Here is a 25,083-nt window from a genome sequence, read left to right as displayed (position 1 = left end):
CGAAAGCGTTTGAATGCGTTCCTACAGCCAAAGCCATTCAAACTAATTCACCATTACAAGGTTCCAGCCGTCTTACAAAAAGAAGACTGGCTAATAATAATAGATCTAAGCCATGCGTACCTCCAGGTACCCATGGCTTCTCAACATCGTCGATTCGTTCGACTAGCCTACCGAGGGAAGCTCCTACAATTCACGTATCTCCCGTTCGTGCTGTCAGCCGCTTCGATTATGTTTGCATTCCTGACCAAATGGGTCGCCGAACACCTACGAAAGAATGGCTGAGAATATTCACTTACCTAGACGACTTCTCAGTAGCCAACCAATCCGAGAAACAGTCTCGGTTCAGGTGGAATACAGGATAACTTCCTAGAGTCTTTAGGGTGTTTAATAAATATAAAAAGATCCTGTTAGATTCAAAGCCAATAATGAGGGTTCCTGGACATCACGTGGGACACACATAACAAGCGGAGGTTTCTGTCGCCGGAAAAGTGTGTAGCACTCCATCACCATCTACTAACGCAGGTACAAAAAGGCAGTTGGTCCCTCAGACAGGCACATATCCAATCCCTTCTGGGGCGACTCAGCTTCACATCCTACCTCCACGAGGAAGGTTGCATTGCCGTCGGCTACAACGCTCCAGTCATCAATGTGGCCGAGGTCCCATCCTCGCCAATTGATGACAATCCCACCACAGGCCCAACAGAACATCGGGTGGTGGCTCTAGGCTAGGCGATAAGATCCTCAGAGTTGACACAACGCAGGTACAAAAAGGTAGTTGGTCCCTCAAACAGGCACATGTTCAATCCCTTCTGGGGCGACTTAACTTCAAATCCTACCTCCACGAGGAAGGTTACATTGCCGACGGCTACAAAGCTCCAGTCATCAATATTGTCGAGGTTCCATTCTCGCCCATATATGTGACGTTAAAAAACAAACGTGGCCATCTCCAGTCAATGACTTTTTTGAGATTTTTGGTTGGTATGATTGCTTGTGTTGTTTTATATAATATTATTTAGTTAAGACATGGCTATCTCCTCAATTTCTGCTTCAAAAATTCAAATAAAAGATGTGATTTTTTTCAAACTTAGTCATATCCATTGATTTTTTATATCAAACGTGGTCACATTCGTCTTGGCCAATAACGACGTAGCACTTTTTCAAAATGGCCAATCATGTCGTGGCATTTTATCAAGATGACTCCCATCAGCAAAAAGTTTTCTCTGTGTATACGATGTGCTCTTCAAGTTTTTAAGCGAAATAATTGTCAATGAATGGAAAATAATCCAAATAAAGTTTGAAATAGTGTCTCCAGATAATGCACGAAAGTTAACCAGATCAAATTATACCATTAAACGTTCAAAGAAGACTGAAAAACGGTAAGTAAATTTTGATTTTCAAACGTTTTACGACAGTTAGCATTTTAGAACCTCAGGGCTGTGCCTTGGCTGTTCATTTTTTATGTTCAGTTTTAAAGCTGCATAATATCGTGTAAACTGGTTCAGTCATCTTTATTTTTTTTATATATTTTTATTCAAAAATATTGTTATGTTTGTTTAGTTACCTTTAATTCTAATATCATAAAACTCAAAATAAATTCATAAACCCAATTATAATTTTCAAATTATGAAGTGTTAGTTGTAAATATGAAATAAGTTATACATTTATAATGTTGTTTTTTTCGGGTGCCGGTCGAAATCCCGAAGGGCCGAAATCCCGAATGCCGAAATCCCGAAAGCCGAAATCCCGAATGGCCGGAAGCCCAAAGGCCGAAATCCCAAAGGCCGAAATCCCGAAAAATAAAAAATATAAACAGTAATAGTTTTCAACCAGCGGCACCCCAATAGGCGGCGCTTTTTCTAGAGTGTGTAATTTAACAAGATAATTGGAATAGTTATATAAAAAACTATTATTGATTATGGAATGATGCAACAAAATAATTTTCAACCAGCGGTACCCCAATAGGCGGCGCTTTTTCTAGAGTGTGTAATTTAACAAGATAATTAGAATAGTTATATAAAAAACTATTATTAATTATGGAATGATGCAACAAAATAATTTTCAACCAATTTTGACATTCGGGATTTCGTCCGGCACCCATTTTAACACAACCCTGTTTGTAAGAATACAAAACAAACCGATCGAATACAAAACAAAACTGTCTATCTCCAATAGTATTTATGTCAAATCCAGATGATACAAAACAAACATAGCCATCTCCAACATAAAATCGTAAATATCTTGTTTATTAAGGATCCGCGATTATTGAGCATTGTTTAAATCGTATTCTTTAAATAAAATATAATCATAAATTAGGAAATTATTAACTCACGGGTTCAAATTAACCACAAAAACAAAAAAGTTGATTTACTCAGTTTCACATGTGATGGAGATGACCACGTTTGTTTTTTAGCGTCACATATGACAATCCCACCATGGGCGGGTATGTTAGAACTTGCGAGTCGTATGGTCGAAAACCGTGTGGTATGACAAGTTAGTATCGCCCGTTTCATACCGTATACGATAACACCTATTTTTGAAGCCACTCGCTACGGACTATTTTAATTCGCGAGTGACTAGTTGGCAACATCGCCAAAACCGAGAAAATCGGTGTCTATGGTACAAGATGAAACGTCAAAAATGAAATGTCAAACGAAATCATTATTTTTGTTGGTTATGTTTGTGTATAATTCCTACAATATTCGATTGATTTAGTATAATATGATATAGATATATGTACGTAGAATATAACCTTACATAAATGCGAAACCATATAATATTATTACACTGTAAAACAAGATTTAACAAAATAAACACAGTGTCTTCAATAACATTTATTTTTATGTACCTAGGTATTTATTCATTACAAACCATTATAAAACATTAACATAATTAATTGAACTCAAGATAACAGAGTATTAACTAACATTGTGAATAGGTAATATAATAATTCGGCATCTTTATTGTTTATAAATTGGTAATGCCGTGTTCTTTCCGTCAGCGAACTCATTCATTTTGACGTTTTGATTTTCAAGGTCACTGTCACATACGAAACGAAATATCAAAATAAACATGGAAATCGGGTAATAGGTACATGAATTCACGTCCTTCGTCGTGCAAAAGTAGCAAAAGAATGGAGAGGTTTCAATTAAGTGATCTTAATTGAAATGAGGTAGGTGAGGTTATGTCCGTCTCAACATTATACCTACCTACGACTTTTTAATTCTCCATGCATATAATATTATAAACGTAATAATGTGTCAAAATATAGCATACATCTTCTATGTCTTTGATTAATTTTAATCTATACAACCATATTCATTTTTTCGCATTGTAAACTCTTCACGCTTGTAGGTAGGTAGTAACATTAAACTTAAGATACCTAATAAACCTATATGGCGTGAGAATTTGTAAAATATATCTCACAAGCTCTTTGTTTAATCGAAAATTACGTATAAATAGTGCATCACTGAGTGAAAAAGCATTTTGACATAAGTTAACATAGGTAATTATTTGATCTGTTTCGCGGATGATTACGTGATCCTAAAAGTGCCGCAAAAGTAACTATTTATGAGATTGACATATTTTACAATAATTGGGTGAACGATACAAATCTATAGCAATGCTTTGGCGAAATATAAAATAATAATATGTAGGTAATTATTCTCGCGAGCCCAATAATAAAATACTATCTTTTCGCAGCCTAACCTTTCACTTTTATTTGACAGTTGAAAACTAAACTGCGTTATCGGCGCGAGACATCAGTGCGCATGCTCACATACTCAACTCGTATGGGGGACTATGGTCACGAGTGCCCTTTGGTATGGGCAATATTGTCGACACAGATTATGACTAATTCAGGTAGTGATAAGTTTCGACATGCCTTATTTTGATAACCTACGTCACTTTCGCGAATGACTACGATGTTTCACACGACTCGCAAGTTCTAACATAAGGCCCCTAACAAGACATCATGTGGTGATCATGGTGGCCACCTATCAGGTACGTGGAAACAAGACCAGTTAGCATGGCATGGCATTCCAACAGGAAGGAAATGTTTGCAATTCAATCTCGGGTACAAGCAATCACAGGATCAGATCTGCTTCTGCAGACAGAGAACAAAACAGTGGTGGCATACATCAATGACGAGGGCGGCACAAAATCTGTCACCCTCTTAAACCTATGCCGACAGATACTAGTATTTACCAGTCGAGCCAACATCACGTTACTGCACAATACCTCCGCAAAAATTACAACTGCGTGGCAGATCATCCCTCCCGCAGATAACTCATTCCCGAATGGCACCTCATCAACACCGCAACCACCCCCCTGTTTCAAAGATGGGGAGCTCCTGGAGGTGGATTTATTCGCAAGCGAAACAGCACATGTCGTTGCAACGTATGTGTCACGAGACGTTACAGACAGTGGCGCGCTGTTTCACGACGCCTTCAGCCGAGTATAGGACTTCAGACTGGCGTGGATATTTTCCCCACCAAACTTACTTTCACGAGTCCTAGCGCACCTGAACTCAGCAAAATGGAAGTACTTACTAATGGCACCGAGCTGGAAATAATGCTTTTGGGGAGTGGACTTACGAAAAAGGGCGATAGTACCTCATTATACAATACCTCACCTACATACGACACTAGTAGGTACGGAGACCAACCGTCCACCTCCAAGGACCCAGGACCTGTCCCTTTAACTATAGATAATTTCGGGTGGGGTGAAATAACATCAAATTGAATGGTGGAAGAAAGGGCACTCCTTACTTCCAGATGGCGGCCTTCGACTCTTAAAACTTACAAACCAGCTTGGAACAAATGGAAGACGATGACATGGTGTAACATGAACCTAATGGATCATAATAGCCGTCAACCAATGAAATTGGCCAGATACCTAGGCTACTTTCACAACATGGAGGGTTTGTCGTACAACACCATCCTGGTGCATAAGTCAGCCATAGACACATTTTGCAAACCGATTATCATTGTAGATATCAGCATCAACGTGGTAGTACAACACAATATGTTAAAAGCAATTTCGGTACATAAAACTAAACCCGTCAAACCACCGGTTTGGGATCCAGGACGAGTGGTAGATCATCTTAGGAAAACAACACCGGTGGAGTACAACCTATTCGAAACGTCTCGCAGGAGAGCTACCTACTCGGCTGCTTCTCGCATCGGGACGAAGGGTTCATGACCTCTCACTACTCAGTAATAGTAGACAATGGATTAGTGGATAAAGGTGACCACATAATTGTATGGCCAATGTTTGGCGCAAAGAGAGATACCGTCAAGCATCGTCAATCGGAATGGAAGCTAAGCGCTTCCACGTGTCTAAACACCGACCCAGTATTCTGGTTACCGAAACTCGTCTGCATGTCAAACCCAAGGAGAGAGGAAGGTGGGGATATTTCGGAATTATTTATATCTTCAAGAGGACCACCAAAACCAGCCACCAGGACAGTTATAGGGAATTGGATAAGGTCAGTACTGTTGGAAGCAGGGCTACAAGAACCACCAAGTCGTCGTCGTGAAAACACTGTTTTTCGGAATCGCAACAATGTCGTCAAGTGACGATTTGTTTTTGTCACAAGCGTTTTTCTATTATTTATTGGTTAATAAAAGAGAAATGAATCCTCCAGATCCAAGTGGACCAAACATTGGCTATTGAGAAGAAACAATCACTCGCATATATATCAGCATTTTTTGCTTAAATATAATATATAATAGTGGCGAAGGATGGAGGTACGCTGTTAAGATCAACCATACATGGTGCACACTAAACTTTTTCAGTCATACGTATTTTGTTTTCATTCAAATAAGACTACAATTTACAGATGGTGTTGGTTAGTTTTTAAAATTAAATTTAACCCTGCGAAACCAATCCATAATAGATAATTAATAGTCAAAAATACTAGTCTATCTAAAAATATCTAAAATTATTCAATTAAATCATTACATAAATATGAATATTTTATAGATATATATTTTTTTATCTATTGTGATTTTGTTTAGGCAGAGCATAATGAATTTAAAAAAACGTAAGTACCAACAATAATATGTGTAATATTATTATGTATTCTTAATCCAACGAAAACAAATAAGTATGAATGAAAAAAAACCGTAACCTTCGACGAACTGAGCGCGGCTTGTGAAACTCTGTTTGCGCAGTTAAACTTTCAAGCAAGTTGAATTTATGCAGGCCTCACTTTTTGTTTTGCGCGGTGTACAGTTTTGGCGTCCACACGCACGGGTTTGCCTGCGCAAACCAGTTATGCGCAGGCAACACCGTAGTGAATCATGAGCGTGTAGCCGGCCTTTATATTTCTACCGAATATTTAGGTACCTAGGTACTATAATTTCTTGGACCGCGTTTTTAATTCGGTAACTAAAATATGGCAACACTTCAAGTGAGAAGATTATTATCTATGATCGAGAAGTTTCTCAAGTCAAAAATTCTAGAATAGCAAAAAAAGACAATTGGCGTAAATCGTGCAAACTACTAAATATTGACGCACACGAATGTAATAGCATATTATCAGTATACGTACTATGTGAAAAATTACAATGGATACGAAAGAAGAAAGTAACGATAAGGTAATAAAACTGGTATGAAATTTATTTCGCTATTAAATATTTCGAGGTTATATTTACATACGACGCGTAATATACAAAGTGTTTTCTATAATATTATATCGCTGACATCTCGATATCTCATCACAAAATTATAGTGACAGCTATAATTAATTTGAATTTTACATTGAATCGATAAACGCTAAATATTTTCTACACAAAATCGTCCAATAAATTTACGAAAACACCATACCATCATTTACTCGGCATTGCTAGCGTCTTGCCAGTTCCATGCGTCCATGGATATTATACTATCACCAAAACATCATTGACTATCACAGATATGAGACAATTGACAATGTTTTATTCACTTTATAATGATCCCTTTATTTTGTAAAGATGCAGTACTCCATATCGTTTTTGTATTTAAGGTGTTTTTGATCAAAAACCTTAGCTACTTTTGAGTTACAGTAGGTTGTTTTAGGTTTCGGTCAAAAGAGCTTGACCACACGAACAATACGAGTGATTAAAGTCAAACAACGTTATCTACAAAAAAGTGTTTTTTTTTTTTTTTTGAGATAACGTTATTTTACATTTCCGGCTACATGAAAGTCAAACAACGTTATGTCAATCTTTTCTAATTTCTTAAATCGTTAGTAAAAGATAAATAGCAAGTTACAAGAATCTATAATAAAGATTTTTGGCTCTCCTGTAAAGTTGCACTATTGTAGATAGTGTTTGACATTAAGCCCTCGAATATAGAGTACTATCTATTTTATTTTCGAATACCCTGTAGAAAAAAATGAAGTGAAAAGACGTGTGATAAGGGCTTCATCTCGCAGTGGATGCTTGCTGCTGATGATGTGAAAATAATACTCTTATTTGAGTGACTCCAAAATATCTTATCGTTGTAAATTACAGGCGGTCCTCGACTTCTGTATGTTATACTTTCGTACAATTCTCAATTTTGTACATTTCTTAAAATTCAGATTTTTGTCAATAATCGTGAATTAAGACGCATGCCTATGGATTGTGTGTTTTGGCAGTTTATTTGTTATTATTTAATTAAGGAATATATAAAATTGTGGAAATATATCTTTAAATATATGGAATTTCAAATAAGTAAAGGCTGGTTTGACAAATTTAAACTGAGGTATTCTTTACACTTTACTTTACATGATATTAAATTCACCGAAGAAAATACCAGTGCAGATAAAGATGCTCCAAATGAATTTATTTCCTCATTGTCCAAATTATTTTAAAATACACTTTGATGTAGGTATTATTTTTACATTGCTGTACTTTCATACATTCAACATTCGTACATATTTTTAGGAACCAATTTGTGTATTAAAGTCCAGGACCGCCTGTACAACATTTATCATAATCATTATTTTATTGTTTTCCTTTATGATATTGTATCAATAACCATGACAACTAAATTTGAAAAAATGATTTCTGGAAGTATCTATTACGTAACTTGGGTAGGTAATTATGTATGGATATATATGGAAGTATATGAGTTTTCAATAAGTAGTACCTTGTAATTTTAAATACAGACCGTTTCATTTACTACACATGTGCCTGTATTCATGTAAAATTTGTTGACGCTTAGGAAGTGCATGCCAGAAGCCCGTCACCGGGCGTGAAGTCTACAGCAGTAGTCAAGTACACATCGGTGCAGTGTCCTGTAGATTTCGCCAAACTGCAATGTAACACCGATCTGAAGATGCCTCCCTCCAATTGGTTGAGCAGTTCTGCCGACTCCTATGGCCTGAGGCGCGCACTTAGTCAGTCTGCAGGCTTCTCTAGGTATATTATAAATAGTCATATATCATTTTACAAAATTGTAATGACATACGTGAATATATTGTAAACCATGCAATTCACTTTCATATAATGAAGAATCGTATTGATTGATCTAATATTGACATGGCCACACTTCATGTATTATTTTAGGAAACATTTATTTATTCTATATCAGGCTAAGTACAAATTACATGTGCAGACTCGCAGATCCAACGACTCCCCATGAGTCGTGAGGAGAATTTTATAATTTATGTTTTATTCGAACACAACTTAATTGGGGTGACAGATTGCCTTGAAGTCGGGAGCTTCCGAGTATGATTGCGCGTTGTACGTTCTGTCAAAGTCAATGTAGACATTTACAATAAACGTCATCTTATTTTATTCGACATTTTAAGAGAGATACGAAACATAAATATGTAATATTATACTTTTAAATACCGACAATCAGTAACTTGTCTAAATGCAACCTCCAACAGTTTGCAGTGGCATTTAAAAAAAGAAAATAATGATTGGAGCCACCAAGCTGACCAATAGATATTTTTTGTGGCTTATTTACAATGAATTATCAACATTAGCTATGTAGTATCTGTTATACCTCGTTTACACATGGATGGATTTACTGGTGACAGTACGTATTATCGCGGCTATAACAAAAAAATGCATGTGTAAACACGTATTATCCTGCAAGTTGTAAAATTGCATGCATGGATCAAAAAAGTTCAGAGGCTTCTGAAATTTCCCGCGATAATTGGTATTTCCACAGCAGTGCGCATACGCAGTAGAACGATGGTGGCGAACCTGCCGGAAAAAATATGAAGTACACCGCACAAAACATTTTGATGTTTACCGATTATCTATGAATCTGTCTGAACTTATCAAATAGCACCATACAATAACATTGTGCCTCGCTTACGCTTGAAGAATGAGATTGGAGAGACAGTCAGCACATACTCATCATATACGCGAGATTGGTGCAAGTAAATCCGTGCACTTGTACAGGCGCTATTATGAACCAATCAAACCAAGCATCAAGAGGGTTGAATTAGGAACTGTATCATTAATTAGTTTAATTGCCATTTAAGGTTGAAGATTGCTCTCAGTGTGACTCGTTGAATGTGCGATTTTTTTAGAGCTTTGATATGAAAGCAAGCATTTTTATTCAAAATTTATATACATGCCTGCGGTCTTTGGTACGTTTCATTTGAAGAGTTTGCACCTATATTTTTTTTTCTTGTAAATCAGAAAAAAATCTGCAATGGTAAATTTTATTTAAGCGTCAAATACTATCAAACATTCACAAAACAGTATTCACAAAATAAAACAACTCACAAAAATTAAACTGCAAACAACCCTCGTTCATTGCAACCCTGGCTAGTGTGAATTTATTATATTGCAATCGATATTTTTCTGTCACGCACTTGTTTTGATATGTGCTACATTCCAGGAATCATAATGATGAGCGGAATCACGCGCGTTCTTTCTCGCTTACTCACATATAATAATTAGTTAGGAGTGCAAGTGAAACAGAAGTAACCGGATACGTCATCGACAGGTCAAGCACGGTAAACTAGATTTTTTTGGATTGTAGAACAAAATAAATGTTATTTTTTTCATGTTTGTTGCCAAGTCATATAAGTGCTATTTTATGTGTGACGTTTATTTTATTATTTAGTTTATTATTGTGTTTTATTAAAAGTGTTTTCATATATTTTTTATATCCCCCGTTGATCACGACATCATTGCTTATTGCGACCATTTCCATAACGTATCCCCCATGATTTTCAATTTTCCGATCTTAAACTTATTTTAAATTGATGTTTAACCGCAGACATCTTTATTAAATTAATTTGTAAAACATAAGCCATCGAGTAAAAATAAATATGAATTATCGGAAGCACAGGTTTATTGAATTTTGTCAAGTACAAAAATACACCGTTTTACAAAAGTATTACAGATGTTTTGTATAAGTATGTGGCATTGTTTATGACAATACATACATAATTGATTATCACACTTGTGTACACAAATTCAATTTCTTCATTACAGTTTTCGAATGGCGCACATGTTCCCAGACTGTGTCGGAGAGGTGGATGTGGTGTCGGGGGCCGAGTGCATTAAAACACTTTTAAAGTTGCCGTATCATCCAAATGGAACTGTAAGCAAAATTTTAATGAATTTATAATGACAGTTGTACGTATTATAATTCACTGCATTTTTTTGTTTGTCATTTTACGCATTTTAGATGTAATAATAAAAATAAAGATCATTGATCGAAAATAAGATATTGCTAAATGGATCAGAATCTTTTTTTTTTTATTTAGAGTATTCAAATCATAACCAATCTCTGCAATAAATTCCCAATGTAGGTTATAAGACATTTGATTGCCTTAACTAAGCCATTTTGCATTGTCAATCTAGCAATAACTGTGCATGACATTTATGTGTGTGGATTAAAAAAATTACAGTTGAATAATTGCTATCAAATTTAGTGATGAAAACATTGATTTTGGAGAGTTTTTAGTGACAAAAAGTAACAGTAGTTAAAATATATATATTATAATAGTTTTATAGCAATAGATATTATATATATGAAGTATTTAACATGCAAGGGTTAATTAATATATTTTATTTTACCTATGCATTTGATATATTTTATTTGTGCGTAGGTTTGTAATAAGATTCTCAATTTAAAATATTTCCTGTTAGTAGGAACTATAACTTTGATTGAGGCCAATGGCGGCTAGTCTTACATACAAATGTGTCCTTCCTTCTTTCCTCATCGAGTCGAGTGATATAAGCGCACTGTATTCGTCGCATAATTTAAAAATTGTTCAACATCGTGTGTAATTGTTCTTCATAAGTTTTCAACAATATTATAATCACATACTCCTATCATCACTATTCAAACCAGAAAGTCATATTATACCATTGGTATGAACAGTGTGTACCTCATTGTAATTTTCACGAAAATCAATGTATAATAATATATTTAGTTTACATAAGATTAACCTGAAGCAGTTATAGAACAGAGATTATGTTAACCGTTTTCGTTATGAGTAGGTTTTTGAATACAAACTCATTTCATGATGTCACAAACGATTTTCTCAGTAAATGTTACACTCGAGTACAGAGCTGTTACACATATGAATTACGTCTTTTTTATCACCTTTTGTACTTGCTTTTCCAGCATCTAAGTAGTTTTGTTGTATCAGATACAGCAATCTCCTATATGGAATGTCTGAAATATTCAAGTCTTTTGTTATTTTATATATTGGCTAACAAAAATATGAGGCAGGTATGTTGAAATATTTTAAATAGTATGTATGTAGTTCAATAATTGTTCAATCCAAATCAGTCTGTTCTTAAATGTGGTGAAGTGAAGTGAGTAATGCTAGTTCAAATAAAATGAATTTTTTCACTGCAACGGTGGAAAATTAATACATAGTATGATGATTTTGTGTTAGTGTTTTACTAAACTATTTTTTTAATTCAATTAATGATTCACGAGATTGTATCATTTTTTATCATATTCCGAATTATATATGTTCACATTGATAAAAAAGATTAATATTGTTGCTATCTATTTGTAGGGAATATTTAATCTGTGAATGGTAATGCTAAGCTATGTAATTATTTATTTTACAACTTACTATTTTATAATAATAGTGTAATCATTATTTATACAGTGTAGAGATCGAATGAATAGTCTTAAGATATTGGTCATCATAGGCAATCTTCGACTGTTGCCGAGTGAGCCGAAAGTGTTTAAGAAGAATATAAGAAACAAGAAATATGCATACACAAAAGTACCTAGATCAATATAAAAACAATAAAAAACACATACTACATACTCATAGGTATATAATTAATATGTTCACATTTTCAAATGTTATTTATTGAAGGGTAAGATTCCATCTAGCGAACTGTCACTGTCACATTTAGCAGACTCATTACATAAGTTAATTATAAAATTAGTCACATCCGACAGATCGTCTATGACTTTCTCGCTGTCCGTATAATCATTTTCACACATTATATGTACATTACTACATACTTTTGACCACTTTTCAGCTGTAACCATTGCTGTCTTTTCTTCCACTATTTTTTTAGTTTCCTATGTTTATTTTATAGTTTCTTTTATATTTAGCTGAAATACATATTGTTTTTTAATATGTGCTTGATCCAGTGCTAGGACTCAATGAATTGGGCGAATGGCTGACAGCCATTTCTCATTAAAAGAAGTTTGTCAATATAGCCTCCACTCTATGGAAGCCATATGCTTCATTTTATCCGCAATTTACAATAACTAAAATAAAATTAGTATCATCTCCCCTTACAGAGATATTATTAATAATTGTTTACCAAATTTTCCAGATCAGCATGATTGTGCACCGTGTCGAAAATACACTCTTATTAGATGACTTTGACATCTACCGTTATCTAATGAAAACTGAATGGTCATGGATGAAAGGCTTCTTCTATGACAATGTCCTCAAATCCCTTCGAGGAAAAGATAAGATAATGCATGTTCAAAACAGAAGTCGGAACGCTCTCCAGCAGAAAAGTTTAGTTTCAAAATTCCTCTATCACAGCCTTATCCAGTCGTCGCAAGACATTGACCTTGAATCTCAAAACGAGTTACCGTCGTTGCCGTCCACGGGACCCAATCTCCCCGACCCTGATATGAAAGAAAACATTCCAGATCCCGATTACTCGAATCATACGTATAACAGAAATGTTGTTTGGACATTTGAAGACCTTCAGATGCTTATCGGAAGTGATATGCCTATTTTTGGCGGCGAGGATAGACCTTGCGTGAGTCTACGATTAAGAGACGCAAGTCAACCTATTAACGTTCTAACTGGCATCGATTACTGGCTCGATAATCTCATGTGCAATGTCCCAGAGGTGGTGATGTGCTATCATTTAGACGGCATCGTGCAGAAATATGAACCAATAAAAACTGAAGATTTGCCACATTTGGAGGACTCAAAATTTTCACCCAAGGTTATTAGAAATGTTGCCCAGAATATTCTTTCATTCCTGAAGTCGAATGCTACGAAAGCGGGACACACATACTGGCTCTTCAAAGGAGCGCACGATGATGTTGTTAAACTTTACGATTTGAGCACGCTATGCGGGACGTCATCTGAAAATTCATCTGACCAAAACCCATTCACTATTCCTGTCGCCATGCTTTTGTATAGAGTCGCGAGGAATATGAAGCCCCCTTGCCAGGCTGGGCACATAAGGTTACTTCTTGAAAATTGCATCAAACTACTGCCAATTGAAAGGTATCCTCAGATTGTGGCGTCTTCTCATTATATGTTAGCCGATTTGTACCTGCCCGCTGATACCGACCCTGGAAATCCAAATTTTAAAGGTTTGTGTAATACAATATACCTTATTATCAAAAATATTGATATTATTTTGTTTTATGTAAATTTTGATTTACTTTTGTGTTCTAAAGATTTATAGAGGCAAATTATGCAGTTGAGTGAAGTATGTACATAATTGATTCGCAGAAGCGTCAGGTGAATGCGATTGCGGTGATGCTGCAACATGCCGTCGTCGTGAGGCTGATGATGATGAAAGCTCTCAAACGACTATATCGTATGGAGAAAAAACTGCCAGAGATAGAAATGAAGAGATGGAAGGGCATTTCACTAGAAAAAGCGGAGAAGGGGCTGAGGTAGGGATGACAAAAAACTATTGATACTTTTTTGATATGGTACTTTTCCCATTTTTTTTTTATTTTTAAGTGACGATCGCTGATTACCATTCACTAAAAATTTTGTTAATAATCAATTACCTTCCTGATCGTTTGACGTTCTAATAAAATAGTGGTTGATTTGAATGAATTTGATTACTTAATGTCAGTGATGCACAAACCGCGGCCATAATTAGGACAAAATTCTAATTTCCTATGTACTAAGTTCTATCATGCAAATACATATTATATACGCAATGCAGAGTGGAGAGTGATTAGAGTGGCTAATAAATGTAACTATTAAGGCGAAGTCTTCACTGAGCCTTTTTTAAAGAGGCACCTAGCGGAAAAATACGAAGCTTGCAATTTGAGACATTTTTTTGATAATTTACAATTTCAACTATATTAATGAATAAATATGTATCTGAAAACATTAAAAATAAAAATATTTTTTATTTTAAGTCAAAGACAAACTTACAATTGTAAAAAATGTAATAAAATGTGAATTTGTTCTATCGATCCGCACCCTATTATTACATATACTTTATGGTCATATTTATTATTAAAATTTAATTTATTAAGTTTTCTAAGCATCACCTAAGCGATTTTTGACAAATTCATAGTTTTAATATTTTTTATATCTATTTTAAAAAACATCGATTTTTATAAAAAATATAAATGTCTATAACTTGAAATCCTTTTTATTTATATTAATATAAATATTTTATTTATATTTATAAAAATAATTGATTTGATATAAATAAAAAGGATTTCAAGTTATACACATTTATATTTTTTATGAAAATCGATGTTTTTTAAAATAGATATAAAAAATATTAAAACTATGAATTTGTCAAAAATCGCTTAGGTGATGCTTAGAAAACTTGATAAACTAAATTTTAATAATAAATATGACCATAAAGTATATGTAATAATAGGGTGCGGATCGATAGAACAAATTCACATTTTATTACATTTTTTACAATTGTAAGTTTGTCTTTGACTTAAAATAAAAAATATTTTTATTTTTAATGTTTTCAGATACATATTTATTCATTAATATAGTTGAAATTGTAAATTATCAAAAAAATGTCTCAAATTGCAAGCTTCGTATTTTTCCGCTAGGTGCCTCTTTAAAAAAGGCTCAGTGAAGACTTCGCCTTAAATTTAAAATAATAAAATGTATGTCTCGTCTCGTATAATATATCATTATTTTTCAACACTTTTATCCACTGCGGCCTGTGAAAAATTAGAAATGGATAAATTGGCCCTTCTTTCAAATAGGTCGTGCTTTATGAAAAGTTTATTTAGTAGGTAGTTTGGATGAAATCATTGTTTTTTCATTGTGATGGATAGTTGCTGACATTAAGATAGTTTTATTTTTCGTACATTTAGACTATTGCAGTAAAAATAATGCTTGTTTTTTTTAAATGGACCAACATGCCATTAGAGTGAACAAATAAATATTTCTCATAAAAGTTCTTCTAAGATAATTTTCACTCTGTAGCGGCCCATATTCTTGGCTTAGTCGCAAAAATGGCATTTTATTTGAAAATTAGTATAAGTATACTAAATGCACTACTGAATAAATAACATAATTTATTATTTAACCAACTACCTAGCGATACTCCGGGGCGAGCAACCCTTACGCATGATTACGATATGATTCGATCATAGGTTATGATGATGTTGATGTGTGGCAGGGGTTTGTGGCTCCGGTTCATAAGAACAACGGTTGTGTAATAAACAGTGACATTTTTATTGAAGGAGGATTACTGTTGGTACAGTTATATTATAGTGATATATAAATGTACAAGTAGTAAGTAACGTCCGGGGAAACATCCGGAAAGAGTGTCCTGCCTTTGTCTCACAAATATTTTCTATCACCATGACCGAGAGTCTGGCTTCCATGTATGGACCGATATTCTGGCATTCCGTAGTGCTTTTTTTGGAATCGTGCATAAAGACTGATTTTTAACACATAACATCTTTGTAAGTGCGAAATTTATTGATATTACGCTCGATTCAAATTGAAGACATTTCAGGGGTGTCTAAATCATAGTGAAAGTGTTTAAAAATTAACAAAGCTGCGTTTGGTTAAGGAATTTAATGTGTTATCAAGGACAATTTATGATAACAGGGATAATTTCATTGAACGTAATATTTTTCCTCGTTATTTGTGTAACCCCGATATCAGCTATGCTGTGTTCTGATCACATGGCACAGTATTAAAATATGAACTTCCCAAATATCTGTCATGTCGATGATAAATGAGTTTGAATGAAGAAAAATGCCCGTTTTTCAATCACTTCTAATATGTATTGTATATCAATAATCTCAACTATCACAAAGAAATATTATGTATTATTCACAGATGGCCGGCAATGAAGAATCAAGTAATTATTCCAATATAGACAACCAGGAAATAAGCGAACGTGTTGCGGTCGACAGTTTAATGGCACCGCGTCCTCCCCTCCCCTCTCCAAAGTCTCCCCCACCCGCAGTTCATGGTCCTGTGGAGGAAAGGTGTTTGCTTGCGCTTAAACATGTCAAGGAAGGATTGGAAGCCTTAAAACTGTTTCCGGATTATTCCACTGAAGATGCTGATGAAAAACCTGAATATGTGAGTGTTTACATTTCTATATTATATTATGTAGCTTCACCTTTTTACCATACATTTTGAATAAGGGAAAACTCGAAAAATTTGGACTATGATAAGAAGTCGTATACTCTATTTCCATTGTGAAATTTGAACACATTAATTAACGAATGAAGCATTGTTATGTTGGTAAACTGCATAGATATTAACACCACTAAGTCGGCATTCGATTTTCTAATTGAAGCAATGGCTGCCACTTTTTGTTATTCCTGATCTTTATGGTGTTTTCTTACTCGCATGCAGTTGTAAATGATTTTACAGGATTTATCTAAATAATATTAAGGTGCTGAATGCCGGCTTTTGTGAATGCCGGCAAAATGACAACTGACAAATTCCACATGTAGCCAAGACGAGTTTGTATAGTGTTATATTATTGGCTACTTCTACCTATCCAAATTAATCTCACAATACAAGTGTCAAGTTCTCTTCAAATGAACCTTCTCATGTGAAGTGGCTTGTATCTAAAGTAATCAGTAGATATGGGGTTCTTTTTATGATTCACTTCCATATATTTAGGTTGCACCTATTTAAGGTATTCTACAACTGTATGTAGTTTGATTGGTTGTCATAGTTCAGATGTAAAATATATGTTAGTCTCGTCGCGTCTCATAATAAATAAATTAAATGATTCAACAACTGATCATTATTGTAAAATCAATTCATTGAAACATTTTAATTATTATTTTAGGAAAATAAAGCTGAACATGAAGAAATTTTAAAAGAAGAAGAAAACCCTAAGATGGCTCGACCGTTTCAACCGATACCCATGAGCTACGAACCTCTCAATACTCAAGAAGACAATATCAAAATGGCTAAACCAAATATACCGATTCCTTTATCATATCCAAATCAAGATATCGAAGCCAAACCTAAGACTAATGATAAGAATACATCTGTTGAAAAACAGGACAGATCCAGCAGGCGTCGTAAGAAAGATACGAAAGCCAAAAAGAAACATTCCTCCGAAAGTGAAATTGATTCTTCAATCAAAAAAGTACTGAAACGGGACATTGAAAATCTTATTAAAAATACAGCCAACGTTGTATTACGTAAAGAAAACAGTTTGCCGACGTGGCAGGAGCCGAACAGAAGTGATGATATATCGTGGAAAACGCATTTAAAGACTCTTCTGTATGAAAAAGCTTGTCTGTCATATGCGACATTGTCAGAACAGCATTACATGGATTGCCAGTATGGCATGTCTTTTAAATACATTATTTTAGCTCAAAAATTTCAAGTCGTTTTGAGCAAAACTCTTCACAATTCAAGGGCCGTCGACGATAGCTGCCTCTTGGGCAGAGCGGGTGATAATTATTTTCAATTTGCTAAAAACTGGGACAAATATGAATGTTCGTATTCAAAACAAATAGAGGCCCGGTCCGACGCAGAGAAATGGATAATGGATGAAGTCTCTAAGGACCTGGAACTATATTGGGCCCAAAACAAAAGTGTCTCCTCCATAACCATTTCAGGTAAACATAATTTGAGAAATATGAATAATTTTATGATCTTGATTTTTTGATCCCGAAAATCATGGGATTGTAAATGATTTTGTAATTCATTTCATATTTATATTAAATAAAAAAACATATTAGTACGAATAGCAAGCCATCTCTATAAATTTTGTTTATTGCTGAAAAATCTGTCTAATGACGAATTGGATTGTAAATATTATCTCACTGTATGTATGCGTATCATGTAATTCTCTACATCTTTAGATATCACACCTCCGATTGATTTGGAAACCTCAATGATTGCCAGCTGTGAATTTTACAATCAGGCTCTGAAAGTAGTAGCCAATGACCGTCGAGAGGAATTGATGAGAAGGATAGCATCCGTCAAGAATGAACTCGGCGTCAAATACATGTACAGCGCGCAAGGTAATATATTTTTTAATTGGGTCTACAATCCGATGTCTATCTCGGTCACCCCATGAAGAGGTTCCATAACAAATTTTTGTTTAACGAGAAATGGATGTCAGCCACTTGACTTATTAGGACCGTGCTCTGGATCCAAACACATTTTGAAAAACAATAAATGATTTTGCCAGACCCCAGATTCCAACCTGAGACCCACGATTTTACAAACTGATGCGTAACCGTTTGTGATTTAAAAAATATCAGATTAAATTTTCACGCCTCTTTATATAAAAACTATTAATACAGATCAAAATAAATCATCTATGCTTAGTGCAAATATCGATTAGTTTCATACTAATGCATTGGGTGACTGCATCCGTAATGTCTGCGTTGAGATAAAAGCAGTTTGCTTGCTGTGTTAAAATTTTGTTTTATCATTTGAAAAAAATAGTTGCCAAGCATTTGAATCCATCATTGTGACCTTGCGTACATTGATTCAAAAGATTGAGTTTATTAAAAATTTGGAATATCGGACTCTTTAAAAACCTCTCCACTAATGTAATTTGAAATTACGATAGACTAAAGTAATCAATATTCAATGAATTCGAAATCATGATAACTTATTATCGTAAAATTCTTAACTATGTACTTACTTCACACAATTTATTATGCAATATTATTCATGATATGACCACTTTTAGAACACTACACAATATTCTGCAATGAAACTGATAAGAATAAAACTGAAGGCAAGAAGGATGAAATGAAGGAGCCCCTTTATGAAAGCTATTCGAAGAAGTCCATTGCCTGTTTGACTGAATCCGCTAAGATTTTCGAAGATGTGAAGGATGCACCAAATCTTGCATTACTTCACTGCAACACAGGACGCTTTTTGAGATTCCGAGCACATTGCAATCAATCTAATAATAGGTAGGCTTCATTTTACCATTGTGACATACTCGTTCATGTCATAGACAAATAGTGTACTTTGTGTAATATAGTGGTATGCAATGCTTAACCCGATCGCCGCGGATGGGACATATGTTGTTTTTTACATAAGCTCTGATACTGGGCGGATGTTGCAACTGTTGATATCGAAAATTGAAATGTCGGTAAAGTAGGAAATACTTCACGCATAGTATTAATTTTTGTACTGAAAAATGCTCTGATTCGTGTTCGTACCGCCATATCGATAACTCTGTCAAAAATATGTTGTTTTAATTTCATAAACATCGATCTTTCGAACCCCTTCGATCTATCGAGATTCGCCGGTCCGATTGCATCAGTTCAAATCTACGCGGTATTTTTCGCGGCTGCGCAGTAGGTATACAAAATATATTTCATTCGAGTTGAGTGTGCGCCGAGTATTTACCGTGTAAAGTTGAATTCACCTCGATTTTTACATCATGTGCGGGAATACGAAAAAGACAACCAAAAAACGAAAAGAAATTTGTCGTAATATTTCTAAAAATGTACTTGAACTTGTGTTCTGGATTATGTCATTTATTACTCATGTGTCTCCCTAATTGTTTCAAAGTCATAAATCGAGCTCATTATTGAAAGTCGTAAATATTTAGTAAAGATGCGTCCACACGGAATGAAAAAATATATATTATTATATTTTAGAGGATTGCAAGTTTTATAAATAAATTACGAATTACTATGAAGGAATATATAAAACGTATAAATTTTTGCTAAAAAAACACACACGGGTAGGTATAAAATATAAATCATGGAATATTGACTTTTCAACTATATTACATATTATCTTCGCGTACAATTTAATGCTTATAAATTTTTATAACCTTACCCAAAAAAAAGTTTTTATAGCACTTGGAAAAATTTACGAAATTTAAAAAATAAATATTGTTTTTTTTACAAAACATAAAATGACAATCACTAACATAACACAATGCTCAATAAAACTGAAAAGTAATCTACAAAATCCAAGTTTCACTAAAAAAAAAACAAAAAAATTATTATAATATTTTCAACCAGTGTGGACTCACCTTTACGCTTAAATTATAATGGCCCATAAAACATGTAAAATGCTGACACAATCTATGCCACGAAATAAAACTGGTGACTACCATCCAATTTTAATGGATTTGTCATCAATAAAACTTACACTAATTAACAATAATTCATAAGTCACCAATAAAAGCTATTATTTTCAATAATTTTTATGGCATTTTTGAGTGTTTTTAACACGAGTAAAATAAAATTAGTCAGTGATTAATTGTCTTCATCGGCGCACTTGTTTTGAAGTCAAGTGCTTTGTCATCGAAAATGGCTACAGAGTTTATCCGAACAAAGCAATACAGTAGTTTTGTTAAAGTAAACACAGCTAAATTCAACACTCTATTATGTGTTTTAGTGTGGCACTTGGATCCTTATGTATCTAGGCATGATAACAGTTGTAGCCACAATTTTTAACTGCCGTATTTATTATAATACAGCGAAGAATAACATTTCGAAAAACCTACCGCGGACAGCACATCTTTTGTATGGAAACTTAACGCGCCGATCGGGTTAACAATTAAGATCCCCAAATCTGATTACCTACTTCTTAAAGTAGATGGACCTAATGTATTTATCATCAATGGTTGTTGTTACTAACAGTGCTTAGAGTTCGCCTGTTGTATCACTACGTCTCAGTTTGGCGTCCCTCACAATCATATTTTGTTTCCTGCCTAAATTATCGAACCTTACAATGTTTTATAACAGAAAATTTTCAGTTAGGTATCTTATTATATTGCAATGCACCTTGGACCGTCATATAAATATCAATAAGTCTTTTTGATTGATTTTGCGACCATTCTTAGAAATATATCCCTCGCAGACAAGCATTATTAATTTATACCGATACTTGCGAGTATTGATTCTTTGATACTTTTCTTTCAACGTGACAACCTTATATGCACCAAAGAAAGTATAGATTTAATAATTTTTGATTCCAAACATTTTTTTCACTGAACTTATAACATATTGTCAAACAAAAACTTTTTGTCCACGTGTTAAAACTGTGAACTAACAATTCAGTGCAGCTAATTGCACTCCAGTTTTCAAATGAGGAACGCCCCCAAATTTATCATTTCATTTTACACTCCTGTGGTGTACAGATCTATCAGTTTATGTAATTTAAAGCTTTTTATAATAAAAAATATGCCTAAAACGATCAGGAGTGATGTTAGAATTATTATTAGTAAATTTTTAGTTTATTGCGATGTAGAAAAAGAGTCACATCTAAAAGGAGAGCCGATACATTATTTAAACACACCTCTAGGACGCGTTGCCGCCATGACAGATACGTCACTGAGAAGTCTTTTATATGCGACTTCCTGTTATCGCGGACTGTATTATATTATTGTATTTAAAGATATCCAAGTGTAATGTTGGCCATAAATTTTTGATATCACGAATTGCTTTAAGATTCTATATTTTTTTGTAAAAAAAAACACTTCACACCCTCGATGTTGTGTGCTGTTTTTTGTCAGTAAGTTGACATAAAAAATGATTACAGCTTTATGTTTATAAGTTTTTCTTTTCATTATTAACTAACGATATTTAGGTATTTCTTTTTGTCAAATAGTTTATTTTCTTAGCCGATCAGAGATATTTTTATAAACAAGAGTTATACCTGATGGCGGAATATAGCATCCTCTGCTGACTCCTAATCCTCGCTATTGTCTTTACGCAAAATGAGTATTTACGCCGGTTTCCATATATTGAATTATATTGTACTATAACAAGTGATCGATTTGATTTTACAGTCCAGAACAGAGGCGTTTATACTCACTTGCGGTGGAACATTATGGAAAAGCTCTACGTCTGCTGATTGGCCTCAACTGTGACAGTGTGAGAGATCTTGTCAAGTGGGAACTGAGCAGCGCACTTTTCACCCAAGCCTGCCTTCTTCAAGATTTTCCGCCCGATAACTCAGATGTGAGCATAATCATAAAGTTACATACATACTATTCTTTCTCATTTTTACTAACGTGTGACATGCCACTCGCAGTTGGAGCTGCTTGAGAACTGAAAAGACAGTTTTAAACTTTTTTTCTGTCTGTGAGCGAGGAGGCATTATTCTGGTTATTGTATTTTTTTAAGTTCATTATTTTGTACAAGGTGGATTATTGTTTTAAGCGTTGGTACATCACACACGAAAGAACAAACATCTCATTTAAATGTTTATGCAGTAGGTATGTCATTCTATGTTTTAAGTGGCCAACTGTTTGCTTGTATATGAACAAACATCCCAATAAAATAGTTTTCACCGACATGTTGTAAGCGGCGATATGTTCTGATTGTATACGAACAAAAATTTCATTAGAAATATTAGTGTTTCAATTCAAATTTAATTTTCAATATATCATTTTTGACTAACTTTACTGGGGGAGGGGGTGTGCTGATGAAATTTTTGATTATAATTTTAATTAATTTTGAAAGTAAAATTTATAATTGAAATTTGGTTTAGAAAACTCTGTACTACACTGACATGAAAAATGACACTTTTTTAATACTTGTGAATTAAACCAGCGTTTCCCAACCGCCGGTCTGCAAATTTTTTCATCCGGTCAAATAGTTATCATCCATTTTAAAATACAGCCTCCACTCTGTAACTTCTTAGGATCTAATATGGTAAAAAAATAACATGTTTATATTGTCACGCTCAACAATGATAATATGTTGAATGGTTTGGTTATTCTTTTCCAGGCCGCACCAGAAGCAGTTGGTGCTCTTTGCTTGGCTTTACGGAATTGTCCATTGACAGGTGGCCCAAGGCATTGTCTCTACCAATTTCGAGCGGCAGTACTCCATCACAGACTAGCTTCATTGTACCACAGCCAATATAGGTAAATAAACACTGATAAATAGAAAACATACTTTAGCTTATTTGATGGTTTTTTTTGATTTATTGACAGTTAAATTCATATTCACTTTCATATGTATTTTCAGGGAAACTACATCGGATGTTTCAAGGAAAAAGTCGACAGTCGCTTTGAGTAAAATGAATTACGAGCAAGCTGTCAAACATCTTCTCCCACTGGAGGATATCAATATGTTCCTAACAGTTCAGATGGAGCATGTAGCACTTTTAGAATACCAAGCAAACAGTAAGATTATTTTCATTTCCAAGATAAATACAAGTAGGCGTATGTCTGGCACACATTACTAGGAATTGCAACCTGTACCATGGGATTAATATTCTTTCAATCCAGGGATTAGACAAAAACAAGTGAAATTAATTTGGGTAACAAAAAAATCATACTGGAAATCTCACATTTAATATAGACCGACAACTATAACTTAACTTAATGAAGTATTGGCAGTATATTGTTGGCTAGTTGTTCAACAAATTGCCGCACCTCAAATTACAGTTGTCGGCATCACTCATCATATAAACACACAAATCATATGAAAAGAAATTCTGAAATCCTGCGATTGATTCAACCATTTTGAGTTCCAGGATTTCGGGATAAATAAATCGAGTGTGATTCCGGGTTTGCTATCTTCACATGATACCTCCCACAACTGATCCATTTTATATTGAAATAGCAGGAAATTATTTACTTTGTCTTTCATTTTGTTAGTTAATATACTTTCAATTAACTCACTCTACTCCACCGACGACGGCGGAGTAATGGCGATGTCTATTATCTGGTGGTCGCATCTCACATCTGGCACATATTCCCAATGAATTGGTTGAATGATTGATAACCATTTCTCATAAGTGAAGATGGTAATTTACAACTACCTGACATGGTAAATGAATTATTATAGCCAATGGGTAATTCGTGCTACACATTGTTACGATATCTCATATTATTTATTCTCTCTTTATTTATTTACAGATAGCCCAGGGTTGAAATTAAAATGTCTTCAAAACGCTTTGGAACTACTGCAACAGTGTGAACCTATAATTAAAATAATTTCAGAAAAAGAAACAAATCCAGTTTCAAATGATTCAAGTAATGCTACTGCAGAAACTATAAATACAAATATTTCGAATAAAAATGAAAAGGATCTGAACGATGCAAAATGCAGCGGGAAAGTTGAAAAAGATCCTGATAGAAAGGGAAAAGAAGAAATTAAAAAGCAGAATGAATCAGATGACGATTCGGAACTTCTGGATTCTGAATTTAAGCTTCTTTCGTTGTTTCAACAGAGGTTACAATTTATACTGAAAAGTCTGATTCACCTGTGTCTCCAGAAGCAATCTGGCATGTCGAAGAAAGACTGTGATAAAATGTCCGCTTTCTATAAGGTTTTGTATAGTTATACACTAAAGGTAGGGAAATTCAAATCAAATGAATGTAAATTTTTTGCGAGACATCTCTTAGATGTACTGACCAATGTGAAAGCGTACTCTAGTTCAAATGATGTTCAAATCTTTTGAAGATAAACTGTAGCTTTAAGGATTAAGTTTGATTTTTAATATTCCAATAAATACGATTTTTACTTTTGAAC

The 25,083-nt window shown here is 34.2% G+C and overlaps 1 protein-coding gene across 1 annotated transcript; it reads left to right on the top strand.

The window, feature by feature from the left end:
• The first annotated feature begins 6,430 nt into the window (after nucleotides 1-6,430).
• Nucleotides 6,431-25,082, top strand: LOC147067324 (erythroid differentiation-related factor 1). Its single transcript, XM_085954800.1, has 13 exons — nucleotides 6,431-6,599; nucleotides 8,191-8,387; nucleotides 10,431-10,539; nucleotides 12,759-13,767; nucleotides 13,910-14,076; nucleotides 16,469-16,717; nucleotides 17,442-18,225; nucleotides 18,472-18,633; nucleotides 19,314-19,542; nucleotides 22,386-22,557; nucleotides 23,329-23,468; nucleotides 23,572-23,729; nucleotides 24,468-25,082. Exons 1-13 carry the CDS (start codon nucleotides 6,570-6,572, stop codon nucleotides 25,010-25,012), a joined length of 3,951 nt encoding a protein of 1,316 aa, XP_085810926.1. The 5' UTR covers nucleotides 6,431-6,569; the 3' UTR covers nucleotides 25,013-25,082.
• Nucleotide 25,083: the final 1 nt, after the last annotated feature.

This window comes from Rhyacophila brunnea, unplaced genomic scaffold (genome assembly GCF_057557595.1).
Source record: "Rhyacophila brunnea isolate RB1 unplaced genomic scaffold, BYU_Rbru_1.0 scaffold_4, whole genome shotgun sequence".
Classification (NCBI taxonomy): Eukaryota; Metazoa; Arthropoda; class Insecta; order Trichoptera; family Rhyacophilidae; genus Rhyacophila; species Rhyacophila brunnea.
The sequence above is the reverse complement of the archived record's forward strand: the minus strand, read 5'-3'. Positions and strand labels throughout refer to the sequence as shown.

What these genes read in the sequence shown, in the direction of transcription:
- LOC147067324 (XM_085954800.1), top strand. Translation starts at nt 6,570, where the DNA reads ATGGATACGAAAGAAGAAAGTAACGATAAG. An exon ending in CGTATCATCCAAATGGAACT is followed by an intron (nt 10,540 to 12,758) that starts GTAAGCAAAATT and finishes CAAATTTTCCAG; the next exon opens with ATCAGCATGATTGTGCACCG. An exon ending in AAAGCGGAGAAGGGGCTGAG is followed by an intron (nt 14,077 to 16,468) that starts GTAGGGATGACA and finishes TATTATTCACAG; the next exon opens with ATGGCCGGCAATGAAGAATC.